This window comes from Mercurialis annua, linkage group LG4, assembly GCF_937616625.2.
Source record: "Mercurialis annua linkage group LG4, ddMerAnnu1.2, whole genome shotgun sequence".
Lineage (NCBI taxonomy): Eukaryota > Viridiplantae > Streptophyta > Magnoliopsida > Malpighiales > Euphorbiaceae > Mercurialis > Mercurialis annua.
In genome coordinates, this window is record NC_065573.1 from 32,013,863 (window position 1) to 32,037,102 (window position 23,240).

General features: G+C 34.0%; 1 protein-coding gene and 1 pseudogene across 1 annotated transcript; both read left to right on the forward strand.

Moving 5' to 3' along the window:
• Positions 1 to 1,614: 1,614 nt before the first annotated feature.
• LOC126676913 (protease Do-like 7) lies at positions 1,615 to 19,608 on the forward strand. Its single transcript, XM_050371246.2, has 24 exons — positions 1,615 to 2,113; positions 2,464 to 2,534; positions 3,097 to 3,231; positions 4,410 to 4,468; positions 5,828 to 5,864; positions 6,381 to 6,506; positions 7,020 to 7,109; positions 8,100 to 8,165; positions 8,256 to 8,312; positions 8,400 to 8,465; positions 10,415 to 10,522; positions 11,928 to 12,008; positions 12,468 to 12,517; positions 13,681 to 13,846; positions 14,270 to 14,785; positions 15,578 to 15,760; positions 15,834 to 15,939; positions 16,226 to 16,396; positions 16,473 to 16,552; positions 16,856 to 17,083; positions 17,361 to 17,576; positions 17,698 to 17,855; positions 18,771 to 18,882; positions 19,219 to 19,608. The coding sequence occupies exons 1-24, from the start codon at positions 1,825 to 1,827 to the stop codon at positions 19,396 to 19,398; spliced, it is 3,351 nt and encodes a 1,116-aa protein (XP_050227203.1). The 5' UTR covers positions 1,615 to 1,824; the 3' UTR covers positions 19,399 to 19,608.
• Positions 18,935 to 19,056, forward strand: LOC126679610 (5S ribosomal RNA; annotated as a pseudogene).
• Positions 19,609 to 23,240: the final 3,632 nt, after the last annotated feature.

The following is a 23,240-nucleotide window of genomic DNA, read 5'->3' on the forward strand; positions in this document are numbered from 1 at the left end:
CGAGCCACGTGCATAGCACGTAATGCGAAACTAGTCATTATAATTCCTTCAAACCGATTCCTTTCAAGATCAATTAAAAAAGCATCGGTCATTGTCAAATAGCTGCATGAGGACTCAGGGATCGAGCCTCGTTATCCCCCCTCTCAAGAAAATGAGCGATTTATTCGATCTATTAGTGTAACTTGATTTATTAATAGAATTTAATAAAAATGTATACTTTGATATATTTCCAATTGGAAATGGTAATTTCTACTTAAACATGATCATTATCTTTTTAGATTGTGGGTGCAAAGTTTTACCAAGGCATGAAACTTTGCAAAGTTGTTCAATCGGAGGTCAATGACAACATCCCAAGAAACTTTAATTTCTTTTAGTAAACTGATAGTAAGTTGGATTATTGTTCTATTTGACAAAAATAGGGAAAATATTTTCCTCTTTGTGTCAAATTGTTATATAATTTTCATTTTCTGCCTTTTCAGGGTCTGTTTGCGGATTGCATTAGCGGACAAGTCAAAAAACTAATGCTGTTTGCTGATGCAAATGCAATCTACGAACAATATTAGAATACCACGCTGGCTGCCAGTATGTTTATTAAAAACTATTTGCGGATAGGTCAAAGATTCCCAATCATTAAATGCTAACGGTAAGCATCAGCTGGTTCAGTTGAATTTTTTTTGCTTTTTTCAGTTTAGAAAACTGAACTGAATTTTTAGTTTGGAAGTAAATAAATCGAACCATATCGAACCGAAAATTTTGATTCGGTACGGTTCAGTAAAAACCAAATTTAATTACTTTTTTTTTGATAATTGAGGGAGGGGGAGCGCTTGTGGGAGGAATTGAACTCACGATTTGTTTTAATTTTTTTAATTTAAATATTAAATAATGAGAGTCTAATAAACTTTCGTATATGTTTAAATAACAATTACTAATTCATATATCAACAATAATTAAGATTAAACACAAAAACATATAAATATGAATATATATGTTTATTATTTTTTAAAAAATAATATATTTTATATTAAATTTCGGTTCATTCGTTTTTTCGGTTTTTAAAACATCCAACGTAAACCGAACACCGAACTCCGAATTTCACCTAGTAGGAACCGAATCAAACCGTTTTCACCAAAGCAAACAACGGAATTCGATTCGGTTTTTCGGTTTAATTTGATTCTTGCTCAACCCTATCAAATGCTAATGTTTGGGAGAATATTTTCCCAATGATAGCATTATATGATCTGACAAATAGCTAAATCTATTCCTAATTTCTAACCCCTAAACTGTAACTTCCAAATATTAATCTCTAAACCCTACACCGTAGCCCCTAATATATTTATATTATAATTATTTTTATTTTATTTAATACGAACCCGAAACAATAATGGAAAATGTCAAACAATTTGAGGCAAATAGAAAAATATTTCCCCTATCTGTGTCAAATAGAGAGATAACGCAGATCTCAATAGTAAATCAATAATAAACTTCTCTTTTAATAGACTGAAAGTAAAGATATAGTAAAACCGATGGTTAACTGAAAGTAAAATCGATAAGTATATTGATAGTAAACCGATAGTAAACTTAGAACATACGAAAATCACATGTTCTTTGTTGAAGTTGACCATTAGTTTGGTTTGAACCAAATTTTGAGTCTGATTCGGTAAAATACTCGTGATCACACAATTGACCATACCTGACACGAGTAGTAACAGATTTCAACACTCTTCACTTCTAACTAACCCCTTACTGAAAAAGGGTCTACTATATTTTCCTTCACTTTCTCAAGAAAATAAAAACTTTCCCGACTGAAGACAGACAGTAAAAACTATGGGGGACCCTCTCGAGAGATTGGGATCGGATACGGCCATGGCCGGACTCGAGTCAAGCATGAAGGAGGAGTTATGCATGGAGATCGACCCTCCGTTCAGAGAGAACTCTGCCTCCGCCGAGGATTGGCGTAGGGCTCTCAGCAAGGTGGTCCCCGCCGTCGTTGTGCTGCGTACAACTGCTTGTCGCGCGTTTGATACTGAGTCCGCCGGTGCTAGTTACGCCACCGGTTTTGTCGTCGACAAACGCCGTGGAATTATTCTCACTAATCGACATGTCGTCAAGCCTGGTGCGCTTTAATTAGAGTATTCAAATTAAAAAATAGTTTTGCTGTTTTTTAAGTTCAAATTAATTTATTCTTAAATTGTGGTACTAAAATATTATAGAAGCTTGTAAAAATGTTATTTGTTTTTTAGTTTAATTACAAAGTTCTAGGGTTTAGTTTTGGTTTTGGAATTTTAATACAGTTGAAAGAATTAAGAAATTAATGGTGTAAAACTTTTGTATTTCATGCAATGCATTATATTATAAGGTTTACTTTTTCTAATAATACTGTTTTGTCAATGCTTACTCATGTTGAAAAGTTACAGTCAAATTTTACTGTTTTTTGCTTTGTTTCTTGCATCTTTGATTTTGTAGGACCTGTAGTTGCTGAGGCAATGTTTCTAAATCGTGAAGAAATCCCCATTTATCCGATATATCGTGATCCTGTAAGTGTAAACTTTCTTTTTTAACATCATTGTTGTATTTCTTGGAATGGAAAGTAGTAGTTAGGAGAAGAGGAAGAGGTTGACACGGGGAGGAGAAGTCGTTTAGAAGTACTTTATGGAGGGGATGTCATTTGGGGTTTGTCTTTGATTTTCTTATAAAATTGTTAATTAACCAATTCATCCAATAGTTCAAGCTGTTGAATGATGTTCCAACAATTAAAATATCAAATGACCACTTCACCAAATAGTTCAAGCTGTTGGGTGAAGCTCCAGCAATAGGTTTATTATCTTAACACAAATAAACCCCTTGGATGTTGAATTTGCTCAAAGTGCTGAAGAAATTGGTAGAAAGTTGGAAACGAGAAAAATTCAAATGCAAATTCATATTGATTAAGAAGATTTTTACATTCTTTATACAACACACAAATTAAATATTGAAGGAATATCATGTAGTTTTCATTTGTAATCCAGAGTCAAGTTTATATTGTCGGTTCTTTTCTTAATAAGTGCATTCAAGGTCTTATATTTGGTTTTAACTTTTAGAGATTTTCGTTTCTACTAGGTTCATGATTTCGGCTTCTTCCGCTATGACCCTAGCGCTATCCAATTTTTGAATTATGAGGAGATTCCTCTTGCCCCTGAAGCTGCTTGTGTTGGACTGGAAATCAGGGTTGTTGGCAATGACAGTGGTGAGAAGGTAATTGCTTACGTTCTTCTTATTCTATGATGCTTCATTAGAAATGAAAAAAGGCTGTTTATATTCAAAATTTCCAATTAATGAAGTTCAATGTTTTAATTAGCTTTACAATTTAAAAATCGCCTATTGTTGGTACATTTTAGTTGTAAAATATTGCCTTTTTCAGTCGCTGGTTAAAGGACGGAGCTTTTTTGTCCATTTTTTATCTTTTTAATGTTGAGTTTATAAACAATAGGGGGCTTCTGTACTCTTTAATTGGAATGTTTGTGAGTCTAAGATATGTTGAAGGCCTGGATAGAGTGATACATTAATCTTCCATGTCTATTTTCCTTTTCAAAGTTGCTAATTTGAGAAAGTAATTGTTGGCTTTCTTGAATGTTGCAATAGATAAGTGATTCCTTAGTTAGCATGTAAATCCCTAGATCTCATCTCTAATTGCATGACTAACTCATTCTCACATCTAGCATAACTTCTCAATGCATTTATAATCCAAAATTGCTTATTGACTTATATCGGTCGGTTTGGGATTAAAAATTTTCAATTTTTTTTTCCTGAATTAATTGTTTATTTTTAATTGCTGTTTTCATATATGCTTTTTATGAAAGCATCTATTTACCTGGTTTTCTCAAAAAAAAGTTTTCAAACTCAAAAAACATTGTTTTTTTTACCTCAATGCCACACTCACCCTATATGTTTTGTCTTTTTTGTGGGATATTAAGTTGCTTTCGTTTATAATTTGATACTAATACAATTATGTGTCTCCTTATATTGCGACTGAACATATGATGATCTTGCTCATTTCCTTATTCAAATATTTATTTCCCTCTTTTATGCCTCCTTCAAATGTTTGGACATTTTTTATATTTCTTTTGTTTGGCTACCTGTAATTTATCTCTTTTGGCATTTCCCTGATTTACGGAGTTAAGAATCCCCATGACTGTCTTCCCTAGTGATGCTGAACCTAGATAAGAGGTGGTAATCAATGAGGATGCTCTTCAACAAGCGTTTAGATATGGGCCATCTAGGGAAAAATCTAATGCCATGAAACAGCATTTTCTAATCTAAAGTCCGATGCGTGTTTCTTCATGCCTTTAAACTTCCTTGTTATTGGAGTTCTGCTTTGAATTGTTGTATCCATTAAATATTAATTTTTTAACAATTAAATCACGAACTTGCAGGTTTCCATCCTGGCTGGTACTCTTGCTCGTTTAGATAGAGATGCACCTCATTACAAAAAGTAAGTTCTACAGCTATTGATGTTGTGTTTGAAATGCGCAGCTCTTTGTAGGAAAAAGTAAGTTTGGTATAAACAAAAGTTCGTGAAAATTTTCAAATTTTAAATATAGTTACACAAATTAATGGTATCAGCTCACAAGACATTTTAGTGGTATCTTTCTCATTCTTTTAGACTTTGAACTTGCCGTTTCATTACTAATTCTTTTTTTGTATTTTGAACTAAATTTACAGTGAATTGCACGACATGTTATTTGGTTAGGATACATGTTTGATTTGAAAATGGCAGGAGATCATTTATATGAAGTGTGGATGAGTGGATAACTTAAACGTCCTTGTTACAGATGAGTGGATAACTTAAACGTCCTTTTTCAAGCTTTTTATGAATTTGGAGTTACATTAGAACCTTTAGAACTTGAACTTAATAGAACAAAACCAGACTATGCTTTTCCATATTAGGAATGTAATGGGCATAGTTGGGTTAACTTCGATGGTGTTTATGTTTACATGTCTTGTACAATGATAAGTGCTGAAAATTTTAAATTATGTGATTAAATGTTGTTATCAAACACCTCGTTAGGCTTTATAATATAATTGAAGTGGAAGGGAGGACTGAAATAAAGCATGGACTAGAATTTGCAGAAATATGACAGTAATGTTGCTTGCCTTAAAACATTAAACATGATGAAGGGGAAGCCTTATATAGCTGGATGTTGACAGGCTGTGCTGTATGGTAGCGAACTGTTGGGAGATGCAGAAACATGTGCACCGGATTGGTGTGGCACTGGCAAAGATGAGGATTCTAAGAATGCATCTGGAAAATTGAAGGGAGGCCTGGATGAGGAAGAAGTCATTTGCAGGAAGATGGAAATGCCGAAATGGTAGCCATTGAGGAAGAACAAAGAGGAGGGTGATTACGATGGTTTTAGCCTGTCCAATTTAAACTAACAAATGGACCTGTTGAGAAGAAGATAGGCATGGTTAGACTGAAAGAATGTGGTGAACTGGGATTTAGGAACTCTAGAACTTCTATAGATGTGGCCCTTAACCTGATGGAAGATTATAATTAATATAGTCTATGTGTTAAATTAATTATATCAATTCATAATGGGAGATGAATATGATTAATCTATGGAGAATACTGTCAATTTAGATAAGGAAGGGACGGCAGATGTTTGTTTCTGAATTATTATTTTAATATTATATTAACGTAATGAATTTTCTTTTATATTTGCTTTGTGATCGTGTCAATATATATAGTAGCACTACCCTTTTAATCCAACCTAACAGATTTTAAATTTTGTGGGATGACTGTTGATTTATGTTAGAATTCTGTTAATCATGAGTTTTTTTTTTGGCGCAGGGATGGGTATAATGACTTCAATACATTTTACATGCAAGTAAGTAGCTCAAATTCCCGTGTCACAAATTGTAGATAAATACTTTTTGAGTACTTCAGAAAGTGGGCCATTCACAATTTGCTTGAAGCAATTGTAGGATTTAAATTCCTATTGGTGGATAGCTCATTGATGCTGGGAAATCAGTTTTACTAACTTGGTGTTTTTCTTGATTTTTCACTCTTTGCATTTCAATAATGGCTTTCAGATAATGAATCATATATCTTTCATGGCTTTAGTTTTTCAATGAATTATTTTTCTTATTTTAAACTTTGTTGCTAATGTGTTTCACTTTGTTACATAAAAATAAATGTGCATAGATTTCAAACATATATTGGACTAGTTTAAATTCTGAACAAGGGTTGCATCTGCAGTACTCTTGCTGAATGATGTTTGTCATGATAACACTTTTCTTGATTTACTAGTGATCAAAGTATGTGCTCAAGATTGCTCATTAGTGGCATATTATCAAGTACCTTGTATATCATTCTTCTGACTTTTGCTTCCATTTGCTTTTAGGCTGCATCTGGGACTAAGGGTGGCTCAAGTGGTTCCCCAGTGATCGATTGGCAAGGAAGGGCTGTAGCCTTGAATGCTGGCAGCAAGTCCTCAAGTGCTTCTGCCTTTTTCTTACCCTTAGAACGAGTTAATAGTCTATTTTTTTTTTGTTCAAGTTCATTTTCTTGTTTTTTTTATGATTTTACATTAAATAAAGTAATGTAATCCTTGGATTTCATGTGCCTACATTTGTTGAGATTTTGTGGTAGAAATATATTGAACATTACTTGATGCTCGAAAAATAGATGAGAAATTCAAGAGAAAGAGAGAGAAGAGCATTGAGAGGTAGAAAAGTGCTTGGTAGAGAGATTATTGCTGTCTCAGAAGTTTGGGTATTCCGAAATCTGAATCATTTGCGTCAGTTATAACAGGCTTTTGGTTTGTTCAGAACTTAAACTCACCATTTGATAAGGTCATAAAAGAAGTACCTAATAGAACACAGACAATTGTAGATAACTGTGATTTTTGCTAAGGCTATCATCTGTTGAAAACATTAAATTGCGGAAGAAAAGGCATTGGCCTTGCGCTTATTGATCTATTCTGAAACTTTAATTTCAGGTTAACATTGTGGTTACTGAATCACAATTTGATTATTTGCAGGTTGTTAGGTCACTTGAATTTCTTCAGAAGGGAAGAGATTCTTATACAAGTAATTGGGAATCAGTTCCAATAACTCGTGGTACGCTTCAGGTTTGTTAATGATGTTATCTTTGTAGACTTTAGACTTTAGATCAAATTTATGTTGCCTTTAATGTTTTTAATTGGTAATATTTCTTCCTACCGAGTACCGCCACCCTCATCTTTTGTTTCATCTATCTCACCACATAAGCTATGGATTCGGATCTCCTTTAAATATTATGAAAGGAATGGAAGTAACACATTTAATTTGCTTGGTGTTAGTTGAAAGAGGCATTTCCTGAAAGAGAATCCCTAGGTTATGGATGTGGGTGTCGAGGAGAATGTGATTCAACAATTGCATGATTGATGGGTGGGTTACGGTTCAGTATCGTTGGGTTATTTAGCTAACACCTTAATCCTTTAAATAACGGGCAGGTGGAGAGGTCCACATAATGTATGATCATTGAGGACATACTGAACCTAGCTGTCTAGATACTTGATTAAGAAGGATCACTTACATGCCATATTGAGCTTTTGGAATTTTTATATCATTCAGACACTTTGTGCAATATGAGAGTAGCCAGTTGAAAGTACCACTGCATTTAAAATGCAGATCTTGGATCAGCTATAGGAGAAAAAAATTTGTTTGAACTATGATGCACTCAAGCATATGAAATTGCTAAATCCCGTTCTTATTTGAGAACAGTCGTTTGTAGATTATTCTCCTCGTTTTAGTCATTACTTTCAACTTCATCCAAGGAATAATTGACATATGGATCGATAAATTATGTGCGTAAAATTTCCCAGTAGACCGAGAATTATGTAAATGAAGAGAAATAATGGTTAAAATATATGGGAACTGTGATGGTGGGAGCACATGCGGACACAATCGCATCTACGTGGTAGTTGCTTGCGAACAGTTCAGACCTGAAATCATTTTCTCATAAGCAATGATGATTATACTTGATGTTCTTTTGCTTTTTGTGCAAAATTATGGAGGAGTATTAGTGTTTGATTTGCCTTTTTCCTCTGTTTCTTTATCCTTTTCCTTTTGTGATGCAGGCAACATTTCTTCATAAAGGATTTGATGAGACACGCCGGCTTGGTCTTCAAAGTGAAACCGAGCAGGTATCTGGTTTATAATTTGTTTTGTTTTACCTTTGCGCTGTTAAACCTAATGGGGTCTTAACCATCTTAGAATTTTTTTGACTGCTTTAGCTGGTACGGCTTGCATCTCCACCAACAGAAACTGGAATGCTGGTTGTGGATTCTGTGGTAAGCTTGTTTTTGGCTTTAAGCTCTGTATAGTGAGAGCAGAAGAATAAAATGGAAGTCTCAGTGGGGTGTTCTGACATGTTTCAGGTGCCAGGTGGTCCAGCTTATAAACAGTTAGAACCAGGCGATGTGCTTGTTCGTGTGAATGGAGAAGTAAGTTTTAAGTTTATTCACACTAAATTAATTAGGCATTTGTAGATGACTGCATGGTTTATTAATTGCTGGCTTTCCCTATGATTAATTTTCTACATTAACAATTAGGGGTGTAAACGAACCGAGCCGTTCGCGAGCAGCTCGGTGTTCGGCTCGATAAGAGCTCGGTTCATGTTCGTTCGTATTTTAAACGAACCGAGCTCGAGCTTGATTTTATGTTCGTTAATATAAACGAGCCGAACATGAACATAGTGGTGTTCGGCTCGTTTGCGTTCACGAACAGCTCGAATAAGAGTTCGTGAACAAGCTCGTGAATGAGCTCGATTAAGAGTTCGTGAACAAGTTCATGAACGAACTCGTATATAGTTCACGAACAAACTCGTTTAGAAACTCGATTAGGTGCTCGCAAACTAATTAATATTTAAATTAATTTATATAATTATGTTTCTAATTTATTTAGCTCATATTCGTCAACGAGCTCGATTAGATTGTTTTAAATTTATTCAGCTCATATTTATGTTTGTTTGTTTAACAGCTCGTGTTCGTTTGTTTATTCGCTAAATGAGCGGGCTCGCGAACTCGTTCGTTTTGTACTTATCGAGCTCGCTCGCGAGCTTGTTCGTGAACGAGCTCGTTTAGTACTTATCGAACTTGTTCGTGAACTCGTTCGCGAACTTGTTCATTTAGCGGCTAAACGAACGAACACGAGCTGAACATGAACCGAACATGAACACTATAAAATCTAAACGAACCGAACATGAACACTCCATTCAAAGCTCGACTGAACATGAACCGAACATGAACACTTTGTTCGCTTAACGAGCCGAACATGAACACTCCAAAGCTCGGCTCGGCTCGGTTCATTTACACCCCTATTAACAATGAAATCTTTTATGCTGAGATGAATATTTCTCTCTTTTTCTCTTTTTTTTTGTGCGCCTCCTAGGCTTTGCATGGGGGGTTTTAGTTATAGAGGTGAAGGAAGGTAATGGGATAGAATCTAATATGATGTTATTTTACTTTGCTTGGTTTGTGAGCTTAACAAGAAAAAGAGAGTGGTGACTGGTTTGCTAGGGCTAGGAACCCTATATATAAAATAAACAATAAGAAAGAGCTCCCCTTCGTTTCTTTAATAATAAGGTCAGGCTATTCTTCAGCTAGTTTTGGCTTGTCTCCAGTTGGAGCTACCTTATTTTTTTGAAAAGGAGATATGGCTGCTGCTCACTTCTCGCTTCCAATAGGCGTGGGAAGCCTGACTTACATTTTACAATCCCAGCACAAAGTGAAGGGATTAGATTTCACCTATGATCAGATCAGTGGGCAATTGCCACTAAATGAATAGTTTAGTTTTGGCTTTTTTCCCTAAGAGCTCATTTAGAAGTTAGGGGTCGAGTTCTGTTTAGATAGTAGGAAAGTCCATCTGTCTCTGGTCATAGAAGGAGCTGGTCCTTTTGGTCTTTGTCTTTCTTCCCATCCAAGCAGTTCAGTCAAGTCCTTCCCATTGGTCCAGGGATGAGGTTCATTGGCTTATCTTCGGTTCAAAGTTGCAAGTCAGGTGTCTCCTTGTGCTCTGTTGTTCCATTCAGTGCAGGCTTTATCAAGCCTGCTATGTGCCTTGTTTCTTCTCACTCCATAGGAAGACTATTTTTCCATTATGTCCCGACTTCAATTGTAAACTACTCTCATTAACCCCCGATTTAAAGGCTAAAGAGAATGGATATGAAGAGGTTGATGGATGTACTTTTTGTTATCTTCAATTAGCTTTTTATTAATTTTGGTTTTCAACCCCAAAAGAAGTTTAAAATACTAATTGCATTTATATTACATCCTTTAACCCCCCATTCTTAAACTTCCATATAGACTCTTAGCTTTCACGAACATTTTTTTTTTTTCGTAATCATTTTTGCTTTATGGTACTTTTTATTATATGCGTGCGACTCTCATTGCAGGTAACTACACAATTTCTGGAAATGGAGAGTTTACTTGACGACAGTGTTGACAAGAAGATTGAGTTACAGATTGAAAGGGGTGGCATGTCTTTGACTGTAAATTTAGTGGTAAGGCTTGTTCTTGTTCTTGAACTCCAATATTACTTAATATTTGTTGCTGCTTGTTTCTTTAGGTGAAAATTGTTTAATTGCGTGTCTCGGTTCTTTAGTTTATATATTCAAATGAAGATAGTTCTTCAAATCATTTGGAATTCACTGACCATAACTATTATATGATCCTTGTGCAAAAGCATGATATATTATGCTGTGGATAACTATTGATTAAGCAAGTTGAAATAAAACAATCTATAGTTTTCAGGAAAAAAAAGTCATTTTTACTTATTAGACCCTGTATGCAAGGTAGCTGTAAGGTTCAAATTGGACACTTAAAAAAAAATTGAGATTGAAAATCCATATCTTCTGTTTGCAATTCGATTCAACGTTTCAAAATGGAACACATTGACTATATTTCAATAGACCTTTAATGGTTTATTAGAGAGAACATGTCACATGGACTTGAAGGTCCTGCCGTGGTAATAAATAGGGTGCAAACTTGGACATGATGGTTCAACCCTTTCGTCCAACACCATTAGAAACACTCGTTAATGGCGGACATGTCTCTCATAATCATATAGGGAAAAAGTTCAAAAATAATTTTAATGTTTAAAATATTTACCGAAAATTTGAGGGTGTAAGTGTCTTAAAAGTAAACTAAAAGGGTTTATTTGTTCGATAATTGTTCAATTTTAAAAACTCATGGGCTTAATTGTGCCTAAAAAAAGTAAAAGGGCTAATTTGTATTTTTGAGAAAAATTCGAGGTTTTTTTTGTACCTTCTGCCTAGTATAAATTTTAAATTATTATACATGTTTTAGTATTGTGTATAGATAATTTGTAAACATGATAAGTTTAAACATAAAACATATATACACGTCGATGAAAAACTTATAGTTGCCTTTAAATTCTTAATTGCCTTCGACAACTATGAATGTTAAAGTTCAAATACTATGAAGTACTCTCTTCAACAGTAATTGATATCTTGGAGTTGGTATTTTGGTGAACATGTGGATTTATTTACTCGCTTGCTTTCTTAACATCATTAAATTGTCATCGAAAGCATAGTACATATAAACTTCTGGAGGATGAGTATTGATCTTACAGTTGTTGCTCTACATTGTTCTAATAAATGTGTTGCAAAATTTCCTTTTATTGATATACTTTCTTTTAGAGTCTGTTCTTGCATGACAGTAACCTTCTTTTTAGTTTATTAGTATGCTTTTTTCTTCTTTTAGAGTCTGTTCTTGCATGACAGTAACCTTCTTTTTAGTTTATTAGTATGCTTTTTTCTTTCTTTAGCTGTGATCTTTTGTCATTCTTTATGTTTACATTTTTGATTGATGTATTCAGCTTTTTTCTTTCTTTAGCTGTGATCTTTTGTCATTCTTTATGTTTACATTTTTGATTGATGTATTCAGGTTCAAGATTTACACTCGATAACTCCTGACTATTTCTTGGAAGTAAGTGGGGCAGTTATACATCCTCTTTCGTATCAACAGGTATTTCTGATTACATAGCCTTTCTTTATAATGTGGTGATAATGTTTTTTGTCGATAGCTTAAGTTATGGTGGACTATAACTGCACTCAAAAAGAAATGGTGGACTATTGTCTATAACTATGTGGGTTATCAGATTAGTTTGATTGGTGAAGGAGCTCAATTATTGCATATAACTACGATCATGTGCTATAAACTTGTCTAACATGTTTTTGAATATATGTCTGCTTTATATTATAAAATTTATTGAAACTAAATGTGCTTCATTTGTATGTTTTTAGGGCCCATCTTCTGAGGTCACTTTTTATTTATTTATATAGTTTTCGTTGCTTTCTGTTTGCCACATTAGTATACCAAATGTTGCTTGCTTGTGAGTCAAATTTTGAAGTTCTGTTTTCTTCTGGTATTCATACTCTAGCCTATGATGTTGACATCCTGGACCTTTTGGATTTTGTTTGACAGGCTAGAAATTTTCGCTTTCAGTGTGGTCTGGTGTACGTTTCAGAACCCGGGTAGGTCTATTTCCTGAACTTTTTATTGTCGAATGTGCTAGATTTGTAACTTCTATATCATACATATGCTTTTTCTTTTGCAATTTAAGTTGTGATCGTTCAATATATATGTGGAGCTAAGTATTGTTTTTCACTATGCTGTGATATTTGCAAGAGAGCTCCTTGCTGCCAATTTGATGAATGCGAAACGGAATCGATAAATTGAAATGCGATGCCTTAATAATTGTTAAGACTTTCTGTTAAGCTGCTCTAGAGTGGTTCAGGATCTTCAGATCGTAACTTGTTAACATTTGAGTGTAAACGTGGATGTACCAAAAATGAGATTGAGCTGACTTATTAAAAGTAGGTGGCAGTGGCACCTCACATAAGCATTTACTATAAGCAAAACATGATGGAGAAAGTGTATAGAGCCGATTGTAGTAATAAAATCCTAAGACTTTCTAGGATCGAATCCATAGGGACAAGTGTCCAATTACTATCATGTTAACTTCAACAAAGAAAATGTTTAAAAAAAAAATAAAAATGAAATAAACTAAACTAATGTTCACAAACAAATAAACTAAGAAATAATATTATGAGTACCACTGGTTCATTCTAAAAAAGCAAGAATGTGCAATAACTTCAAGACATAGGTGGGTGCACTTAGTTATCTCTCACCCACACTTAACATAGCATATTCTTCAATGTAGAATGTGTAAGACAAATAAGAAAAATTTCACATCAACATTATAAGAGATAAGGAATTATGCTGATGCATGAAGCTGACTAATGTAAAGTATTTAACAATAAATAATCAAAAGTTAAAACATGAGAATCAACATAATTTTTAAATTCTTCTGCAAATCAACAATATCTTCAACAAAGTAAATTATGAATTAAAGAAAAAAAGAATCGGTTCAACACAGTAGGCACATGCAAATTTATTTTCCATTGGTTCTTGAACCGGTTCATGACCTTTATGCCGGTTCTTGAGGCGATTTGCCTTTTCCGCACTAATTACATCTATCAAAAGTCATTAGTTGAGTTAGTATCTTTTAAATGCTTTGAATCTTGATGCATTGGAAAGTTATAGATATCCTCTACAATTTTATAGTTCTGCACAAAATATAGTCTGTCATTTGAGTCAAAACATTTTATTTTTTAATGATCTTCACTTGTTGCAGATATATGCTTTTTAGAGCTGGAGTTCCTCGCCATGCAATCATTAAGAAGTTTGCTGGAGAAGAGATATCACGAGTTGATGAACTAATTTGTGTCCTATCCAAGCTGGCAAAGGGTGCTAGGGTCCCATTGGAATATGTAAGCTACACTGATCGTCATCGAAGAAAGGTACATCGTGACCCATAATGGCAACATTTTCCACTGGATAAATTTCTCATTCAAGCCACTGGTAGTTTTTGATGAATATTTTGCCAATATTACCCTGTTCAATTTGAGCTTTTAGATTTTTCTTCATCAATCTTTCCGTCCCACTATGTTCTCTTATTTATTTACTGATTATAGTATTGTAGTGCTAAATTTAGGGTGCTTGAAAATAATGCAATAAGCAAACAAGTTTTGGCTCTTTTTGCTTGTTCTTGTTTGGGCAATATGTTACCATAGCCCAAGGTCATTTTTTGAACTTCAGATTTTTGGGCTATTGATTTATGGCTCTTGTTTAAGAATATATTTTCCTGTATTTTTCTTCTGTTTTGGATACGACTTGGTTTAATAATTATGTCTGATATTTGTTTGTTCCAATGATGCTTTCAGTCTGTCTTGGTTACGGTTGATCGCCATGAATGGTATGCCCCTCCAAAGATATACACTCGCGATGACAGCTCCGGTTTGTGGACAACAAAACCTGCTATTCAACCCAAATGTATGCTACAGTCATCTCAGGTTAATGATATTGAACAAGGCTTAACTGGTCAAACTGTTCCATTGAGTGGGGAGGCTACTCATATCGAGCATGTAAATGAAGGCGGCCAATCTGATTTGACTGATGATGTTTCCAGTATGGAAACCAGTTATGAACTGTTTTCTGGGGAGCCAAATCTACAGGATGAATCTGATGTTGGAACAAAAAAAAGAAGGGTGTCTGATTTGTCTGTCAATGGCATTACAGTTGCTGATTGTTCATTACGGCATGAAAGTGGAGAAGTAAAGCTGGAGGATCCACATTCTGTAGAAACTGATGTTTTAAGAGATCATCAAGGTGCAACAGCTGCAACAGCTAATGCTTCATTTGCTGAAAGTGTGATAGAGCCCACTCTTGTTATGTTTGAGGTAAAATCTGACAAGTGACAGGTTTAACATTTTAATCGTTTTAAGTCAGCTGTCCACTTTCATTGGTTGCCTATTTACCTTAATTGCTTCCGAGACCTTTGGTGGTTATCTCTATTATTTTAGTTGACATTTGTTTTCTTCATATAACATAATTGTGCTGGTATTAAATATTCACTGCTATTATTTGACTTCCATCGGATCAAGTTGACAAGGATTTTGCCTTCAGAAAATGTGTGGATGTTCGGTGCTACCTCTCATCAGAGAGGGTTTTCCATATCTTGACAAGCTTAACATAATTTAATATTACCCTTCTCATGCTCTCCCTCCTACTTCCATCTCTTTCTATTTTTTTCTGTTTTTTTATCAGTATATTTTCTTTCTCTGCCTATGGGCTGTTTCATAATGAGATGAAGTTTACAGTTATTGTTTTGTAAAGTATAGTAGTAATGACTTGAATGTTTAGGAACTGTAACTCTGTTTCTTGAGAAATATATGATTGCTCATTTTAACATGACAGCTATTTATATAAACAAAGGCAATGATTCAATCTATCTCCAACTTTTCTTCCTTTGCATCTTAAAGCTCTTTTTTCATCAATCCTCCCCTTCTGTGATTATCCTATTATAGCACATATTTTTAGACATCCTCATTCCTTTGTCAGCATTCCTAGTGAATTTGTAGACTTCCTCATTTGAAGTTTCCTTTTTCTTTTGTCTTGATTATTATTGGAGGCTATTTTACATTTCTTAAATTGATATGTGAAGCGTAGCAACTTGTGCTTTGTACTTGCAGGTTCATATTCCACCAACAATTATGCTTGATGGCGTCCATTCACAGCACTTCTTTGGGACTGGCTTTATTGTCTATCATTCTCAAGAAATGGGATTGGTTGCGGTAGACAGGAATACTGTTGCAATATCTGCCTCTGATGTTATGCTGTCCTTTGCTGCTTTTCCAATTGAAATTCCAGGAGAGGTAGATTATTAGAAAGTAAATACTACTGGACGAAGCTGGATAATGTCTTAATTAATGATTATTTTCATTCCAGGTGGTTTTTCTCCATCCAGTTCACAATTATGCTCTAGTATCTTATAATCCCTCAGCTCTTGGAGCTGTTGGTGCTTCAATGGTTCGAGCTGCTGAATTGCTTCCTGGTAGGGTGGATTTCTACAATTTCAGCTTTACTTCCATTCCTAAATTATCATAATTGCTATTTAACATCATTGCAAACTTATTGGTCGAGTTTTCATCTCCATTTCCTTAATCAGGGACTATTTCGTTGGATTAATTATATGAAAATTTGTTTTTCTTTATGATTTTTATTTGGTTGGTGCCTTATTACTGATGTATATCTTCTATTCATTCTCTTTCCAAGTTCACTAACTTCATTTTTAGTGAAAAATGCTAATGTTTAGGACTGGTGTCTATGATTTTGGACAGAGCCGGCATTACATCGTGGAGACTCCGTCTATCTTGTTGGATTAAGTAGAAGCCTGCAAGCAACATCTAGGAAATCCATAGTGACCAATCCTTGTGCAGCTCTGAATATTGGATCAGCCGACTCTCCACGTTATAGAGCAACAAATATGGAAGTCATTGAACTTGATACCGGTGAGGATTTACACCATTATTGGCCAAAAACTAACATGGATGGTGTGTTTTATTGTTTTATTTTATTCTCTTTCAGATTTTGGAAGTACATTTTCTGGTGTGCTTACTGATGAGCATGGAAGAGTTAAAGCTATGTGGGGAAGCTTTTCAACTCAGGTATTCCAGCTAATAACAACTGGCTTGGCCTTGAGGTTCCTGATTGGTATTTTGGAAAATTAGCTGTTGCAAAAAGCAATTTAAAACTTGGTTATCTTTTTTTTTTCTTCTTTTTATGACTAATGTCTTATTTACCTTTTAAAAAAAAAGTTTTACTAACACCTAGTTTGACGTACTCAAGGTCAAGGTAGTACATTTTTCTATAGCACTTCCAACAGCAATACCAAACATATTCTAAGTTAATTCTTGTTTCTTTGTTATTACTATGTGCTTTCTCTTTTGACGTTTTATTCTTGATTCCAGTTGAAATATGGCTGCAATACCTCGGAAGACCATCAATTTGTTAGAGGTATCCCTATTTACACTATCAGCCAAGTCCTTGACAAAATTGTGCATGGTGCAAATGGACTACCTCTTCTGATTAATGGTGTCAGCCGGCCAATGCCACTTGTCAGGATTTTGGAGGTTGAGCTTTATCCTACTTTGCTTTCAAAAGCGAGAAGCTTTGGTCTGAGTGATCATTGGGTCAAAGTATGTTTCTTCTGAAATTTTCTTCTCTTTCCTCTCTCATCTGCATTTGACATTGTGTTTGACTGTTGAAGGACAACTTCTACTGGTAAATCAGCAACAGCTGTATGTTTCTTTTTTTGTTAGCCACCACATATGATCTGTGGATTGCTATCTAATAATTCATTGATAACAGGAAAAAAATTGTGGATATCTTATGATGTTTTATGGACAATTAGACTTGGCTCTTCATTAATTCTTATCATTGTTTTTATTCACTAATGGTTGGTGTATTTTTTAGGCTCTTGTTAAGAAAGATCCAATTAGACGACAAGTTTTACGTGTTAAAGGTTGTTTGGCCGGATCAAAAGCTGAAAATCTATTAGAGCAGGGGGATATGGTCTTGGCAGTAAATAAAGAGCCTGTCACTTGCTTCAGAGATATAGAATATGCTTGCCAAGCTTTAGACAAGAGTGTTACCAATGACGAGAAATTGAACATGACCATTTTTCGACAGGTAATGTGCATTGTTTTGAGTTTTCTACTTGATCTTGTTTTGCTAGATGACCGTATATTTAATGCTGATAAAGCTTATAAGAGTATAACATAATGTGATTATTTTCTTCATGCTTTTATAGGGGCAAGAAATGGATCTTCTTGTTGGAACAGATGTAAGGCATGGGAACGGTACGACACGTGTGATAAATTGGTGTGGTTGCATTATTCAGGATCCTCACTCAGCAGTACGGGCTCTTGGATTTCTTCCTGAAGAAGGTCACGGAGTGTACGTGGCCAGGTAAGAGTTTTGCTGTTGTTGCAAATAGTATAAGACTTTAAGCTTTCTTTGACTTTAAGTGACAGATGGAGAAAACCAACATAAATTGGCTTTACATAGTGGAGTACAAAAGCACCCTTTTGGTGCTTATTCTGAGTTCGTTCTAATTTATGACATGATAACTCATCCACTTCTAGGCCCAGTCCAGCATAGATTTCCTAGGTTCTTTATTACAGGAATTGTTATGAAGGATTCAGCTAATTAAACTTAGCAATCCAGTAAAGTTGTATTTTGAGTCTTGACAATTAATATTTTTTTGAAGGATTCTCCACGACAAAAATTACATTTGCATAGGTTGTCTGAATGAGTGCTTGAAGTAGTGTTTTCTGTTTCCTTTTAATTAAAGGAAAGCTGCAGAAATGAATTATCATAGAATTGATTAATCAATAGCCTACAAGCTTAAGAGAAGTGGTGACGCATCGACATTTGTCATTATATTTTCTTTCCAAAATAATGTACAGTAAACCCTCTGATAATTAATACTCTATAAATTAATAATTCTAATAATTAATAAAATTTTAGGGAACCAATTTGAATATTACGTCTTATAAAGTATTCAATAAATTAATAATTCTAATAATTAATAAATTTTTAGTCCACCGTGTATATTAATTATCAGAGGGTCGACTGTAAATGGTTGCTTGCGTGCTTGGTCTTCTTACAACGCCTTGAGATAACGAGTTAAAATTTTGAATGTATGATTGAGAAAAATGATCGCACACAGGAAGTACAGTTGCAAACGGCTTGAAGTTATAGCCCTTTGCTACTTCATTGTATGCGTGAACACCCTCTATTTTGCTCTTCCTTGGTGGTGTGTTATCTATTTAATGTCTGAATATATCAGCTTATTATCTAACAACTTGTTTGTTTTAATAGGTGGTGTCATGGGAGTCCTGTACATAGATATGGTTTATATGCTCTCCAGTGGATAGTTGAAATTAATGGGAAAGCAGTACCTGATTTAGATGCCTTCATTAATGTCGCAAAGGTATAACTATGTGCTCTTTCTTTTTCTTATTTCTTAATTTACATTTTCGCTGGGGTGCGCTCGTACCAGCACTAATACACACCGGATCCATCAGAAGTTCGAAGTTAAACGTGCTTGGGCAAGAGCAGTACTAGGATGGGTGACCTCCTAGGAAGTCCTCATGTTTTGCCCTGTTAAGATAATAAAACAATTGTTGAAGCTCACCCAACAGCTTGAGCTTTGGGTGAATCGGTTATTTAACACACCCATTTTGAAATAATAAAATGAAAACATATTACATTTTTGCTGCTGTTCTGAGTGAATTACACAATTGCTGTGATGCTGCTAATGTTGCAGGAACTGGGGCATGGGGAGTTTGTCCGCATAAAGACTGTCCACTTAAATGGGAAACCTCGAGTATTGACATTGAAGCAGGATCTTCATTATTGGCCTACATGGGAACTGAGATTTGACCCCAGCAATGCGACGTGGACTAGACAAACAATAAAAGCATTGAACTCGGTTCTATCTGAATAAGGATTCTGTTAATGTACACATACTGTAGGAATAAACAGCAATAGTTGAACAGGTATGCCGAGTTAGGTGATTTTTTTGGTCTCAGATTTATAGTTCACTTTTTTCTGTTTACTAGTTCTATTATTTGTTGTACCATGACTTTTTATCACAAGAAATGCAAATGAAATACATGTTGGCGAAATAATTAGATGGGGAAGATCAATTTTTTTAGCTTGCTTTAGTTTCATTATAACACCTTGGATTCATTTTCTTTTCGTTTTGCACCCTAGTTTTTATGCTGTAATTCATCATGGAAGATGATTTACTGTAAAATGTGACTTCCCACTGCTCCATGGACATTTTCATCTATAAAAACTATAAAAATCCTTCTTTCTAAAATGTAGATTATCATATGTTTAGTTTCTTCATGCAAGGTAGATTATTAATCCATCTAGTAAGAATATCTTAATTAAGTTATTATACTTGTTGGTCTCTCTAATGTTGATTTTCCATTTGATTAATTTTTCTTTTCTCATGCAGTCTTGCTGTCTTTTTTACTTTGCATTTAAATTTAATAAAATTTGTTATAGGAGTAATCTATGATCATGTGTAATAATTCTCTTATTCATTACTTTACTGATATGAAAAATAGAACGTCTACAGTCTGTAGACTTTTCTTGCCTTTTCTTGCCTATTTGCCTGATAGATATTTTCGTTTTTTTTAAACCTAAAGGATACTAATAGTGATCAATGAAGAAAGTTTAATGTATCTGCGAATACAGTTGAGTTTATTTAAATATATATGTTGATGTAAACTTGTTATGGATCTCTACATCTAATTCGGAGATGGAACAACCATATTCTACACAATCGCTATATTATGTTCTTATTATTCTTCCTTTTTGTTTTTGATTTCAAACTCAATAATTTCATGGATATTATAGGAATTCATTGTTACAAGTTTCCTTAGAGATACATTCTTGGAACTCCATTGTAAATGCTAGACCTAAAACAACGTCAATTTCCAAATAACCTGCCATAGCATGATATTAAAGATGTCTATCATTAACGTTCGACACATGCCATAACCAAGAACTTGAACTTCATGCCTGTCACATTGTAAGTTTGCTGATTCAAAATTCCTCCAGCTTGTAAAATTGCCTGTTGAACTAAAATAATGATAATACACCAAGCATGAGACGGTAATGATCATTTCTATGTGGGGGCTTATTGCTAGTGAATAATGAGAAGGCGGAGGATACTTGTAATACCATGGAAAATAAGGCAAGAATTAGTGTGTGTGCGTGTGGGGGGGGGGGGGGGGGGAGCAAATTGGGAGGTGGCCATGAACGATGCCAACGGAGGTGGCGGCAAGGGCAAATCTAAGGGAGGGCGGCCGTCCCCTTTTGTCGGATACATGCTTATAGGAATAGTCCGGTGGCTGAACCGCCCCCTAGAGCAGCTCCGCCCCTAAAAATTAAAAAGATACGAACAATATGTCATTTGGCATAATAGAATTCCGTTCCTCAAGTTCTTTTTGTATTTTGGTTCCGCCAGTTTGTGGTAGTGAATGTGGTGGTGGTGGTGGAAATTTTGTAGTGGGACAAGGGTATTGATATTCATCATAAGGCGGAGGGGGTGAAGAGTAGATTGCAGTTTGCGTAAAAAGTGTAGTAGTAGTTTGTGTAATTACTTTATAAGGTCAATGTGATGACCGAGGCCATAACATTGTTTCAATGATTTTTTTGACCATTGGGTCTTAGAAAATTATGATAAAAAGAGAAAATGTTGAAAAAGGTGGGAGTGGTGAAGAGTATAAATGGGAATAAGCTATGTGGTATATTAAAAAAATATTTTTGCTAAAAATATTTCAGATTTGAAAATTTATTCTCTTTTTTTCAAAAAATTAATTTCTTTACTTTGAAAATTTATAAAGTACTATTTTTTTAGAAACTGTATGAAACTCCATCATAAATTGTATTTGAAACCCCATTACAAACTATATTAGAAACGGTTTTTTAAAATGGTTTTAATTTTTTTTTTTAAAAAACCATTTAAAATTCCATTGGAAACTGTCTTTGAAACGGTTTATAAAACAATTTTAAATTATGTTTTTTTGAAAACTGTTTAAAATCCATTAGAAACTGTATTCGAAACGGTTTATAAAGCAGTTTCAAATTATGTCTTTTAAAACTGTTTGAAACTACCGAACAAAAAAAGTAAATATTGAAAATGTTGAGATGTGAAATTTTATAAATATTTTTATTTCTAGGTAACTTTGCAATTTGCAAATGTCCCTAGTTTTTACTATCGAAATTTTTTGTTTTCTTTTTTAGGTCGTGAGTAGTTGAAATATTATTATAATTCTTTTTAGAATTATTTTTGCATTTTAAATTATCTAGCATACATGCAATTTTTATGGTATAATGACCATCTTTAATTTGCTATATGTGGTAGTGAGTATCGTATAAGAATTTGAAGCAGTATCTAAGAAGGGTGTATTTAGCACACTAGAAATCAATTTTAGTTAAAATCCAACAATATTTATCAATCTATTGTCTTACTGTTTAATTTGAGAATAATCTGTTGCATGAGAATAATTTCTCTTTATTTGAACCTTGCTAAACTTAAGAGATGAGATATATTTTTGCAGTGGTGTAATTTATTTACAAACAATTTAATAATTGAAACAAAACTACAACTTTGTTTTGAAGACTCAGAATTAGAGTTAAATGTAACTTGATGGCCAAAAAAAATAAATGAGACTGGAACATTCTTTCAATGGGTCAATGATTGATCACTTATATTAATTACACCACGCTCCATATCTTTTTATGCGTAGTTCACAATTTAACGCGATGAAAAAGAATTTTATTTTTATTTTTATCAATTACTTTTTTCTGTATTCTATTGGTGGGAGTTCCCTCTTATTAGTGAGGTTTCAAATATAACTTTTTACATTTATATTCAATTTTTTCTTCTTTTTTTAATTAGACATTTAATCTATTTTGAATTCCATCAAAATCTGTAAAAAAATAGAAAGGATTTTTTTTCTTTCCAAATTGGATCCTTATGTCCCAAAAATTATAAACTGGATCAGTTAATCCAATTTTTTTTTTTTTTTTATCAATTGGCACCCTAATCTTGTTCTTAAAGTTGAAAAACTTGAACCAATTGCTCAAAATTGATAAATTAAGAGGTTAATTTATAATTATGTTAATTTTGGACCTAACTGATAAATATTTACAAGTTAGAGACAAACTAATACTTTTTTTTTTTGAATTCATCAAATTTCATTAAATCGAATATGAAACAGTTACATTTGTAAGAAATTCGGGATAATTCGAAAGCGAAACACGATGACCTGATATGGAACAGACAACATGCTGTTTGATTCGCAGATCTTACTTACGAAAACAAAAATAAATTATTAACTGTTTCGCTAATTAAATGCAGTCTTCAATCACACTTCATCCATCACCCATCGTCCGCAAACTCACATCATCCGATTCAACCACCACTTGATAACTCCTTCATAAAAAAGAGACAGCAAACCTTCCACAGAGGAAGGACAACAAACCTTTCACAAAGAAAGGACAAAATAAAACATTCAGAAAAAACAAACAAACAATGAAAAATAAATAAATCTAATATAGCTCATAAACGATTTCATTTTGTTGTTGATGATTTTCAATTTATCTTCGCTTTTTGTTAATTGAATTGCGCTTCGTTGATAAATCTTAATTCATCAAGAAAAAATGGAAAAGAATTGGCTATTTATTATATCTATGAAATTAAATTAACATATATAAAATGATGGCTACCGTCAACAGCAAAATCAAACCATTGACGGCTGCCGGAGA

Coding starts and splice junctions, on each gene's coding strand:
- LOC126676913 (XM_050371246.2), top strand. CDS start 1,825: ATGGGGGACCCTCTCGAGAGATTGGGATCGGATACGGCCATGGCCGGA. Junction 2,535..3,096: donor ATCCGATATATCGTGATCCT/GTAAGTGTAAAC, acceptor CGTTTCTACTAG/GTTCATGATTTCGGCTTCTT. Junction 8,313..8,399: donor TGCTGGTTGTGGATTCTGTG/GTAAGCTTGTTT, acceptor GACATGTTTCAG/GTGCCAGGTGGTCCAGCTTA.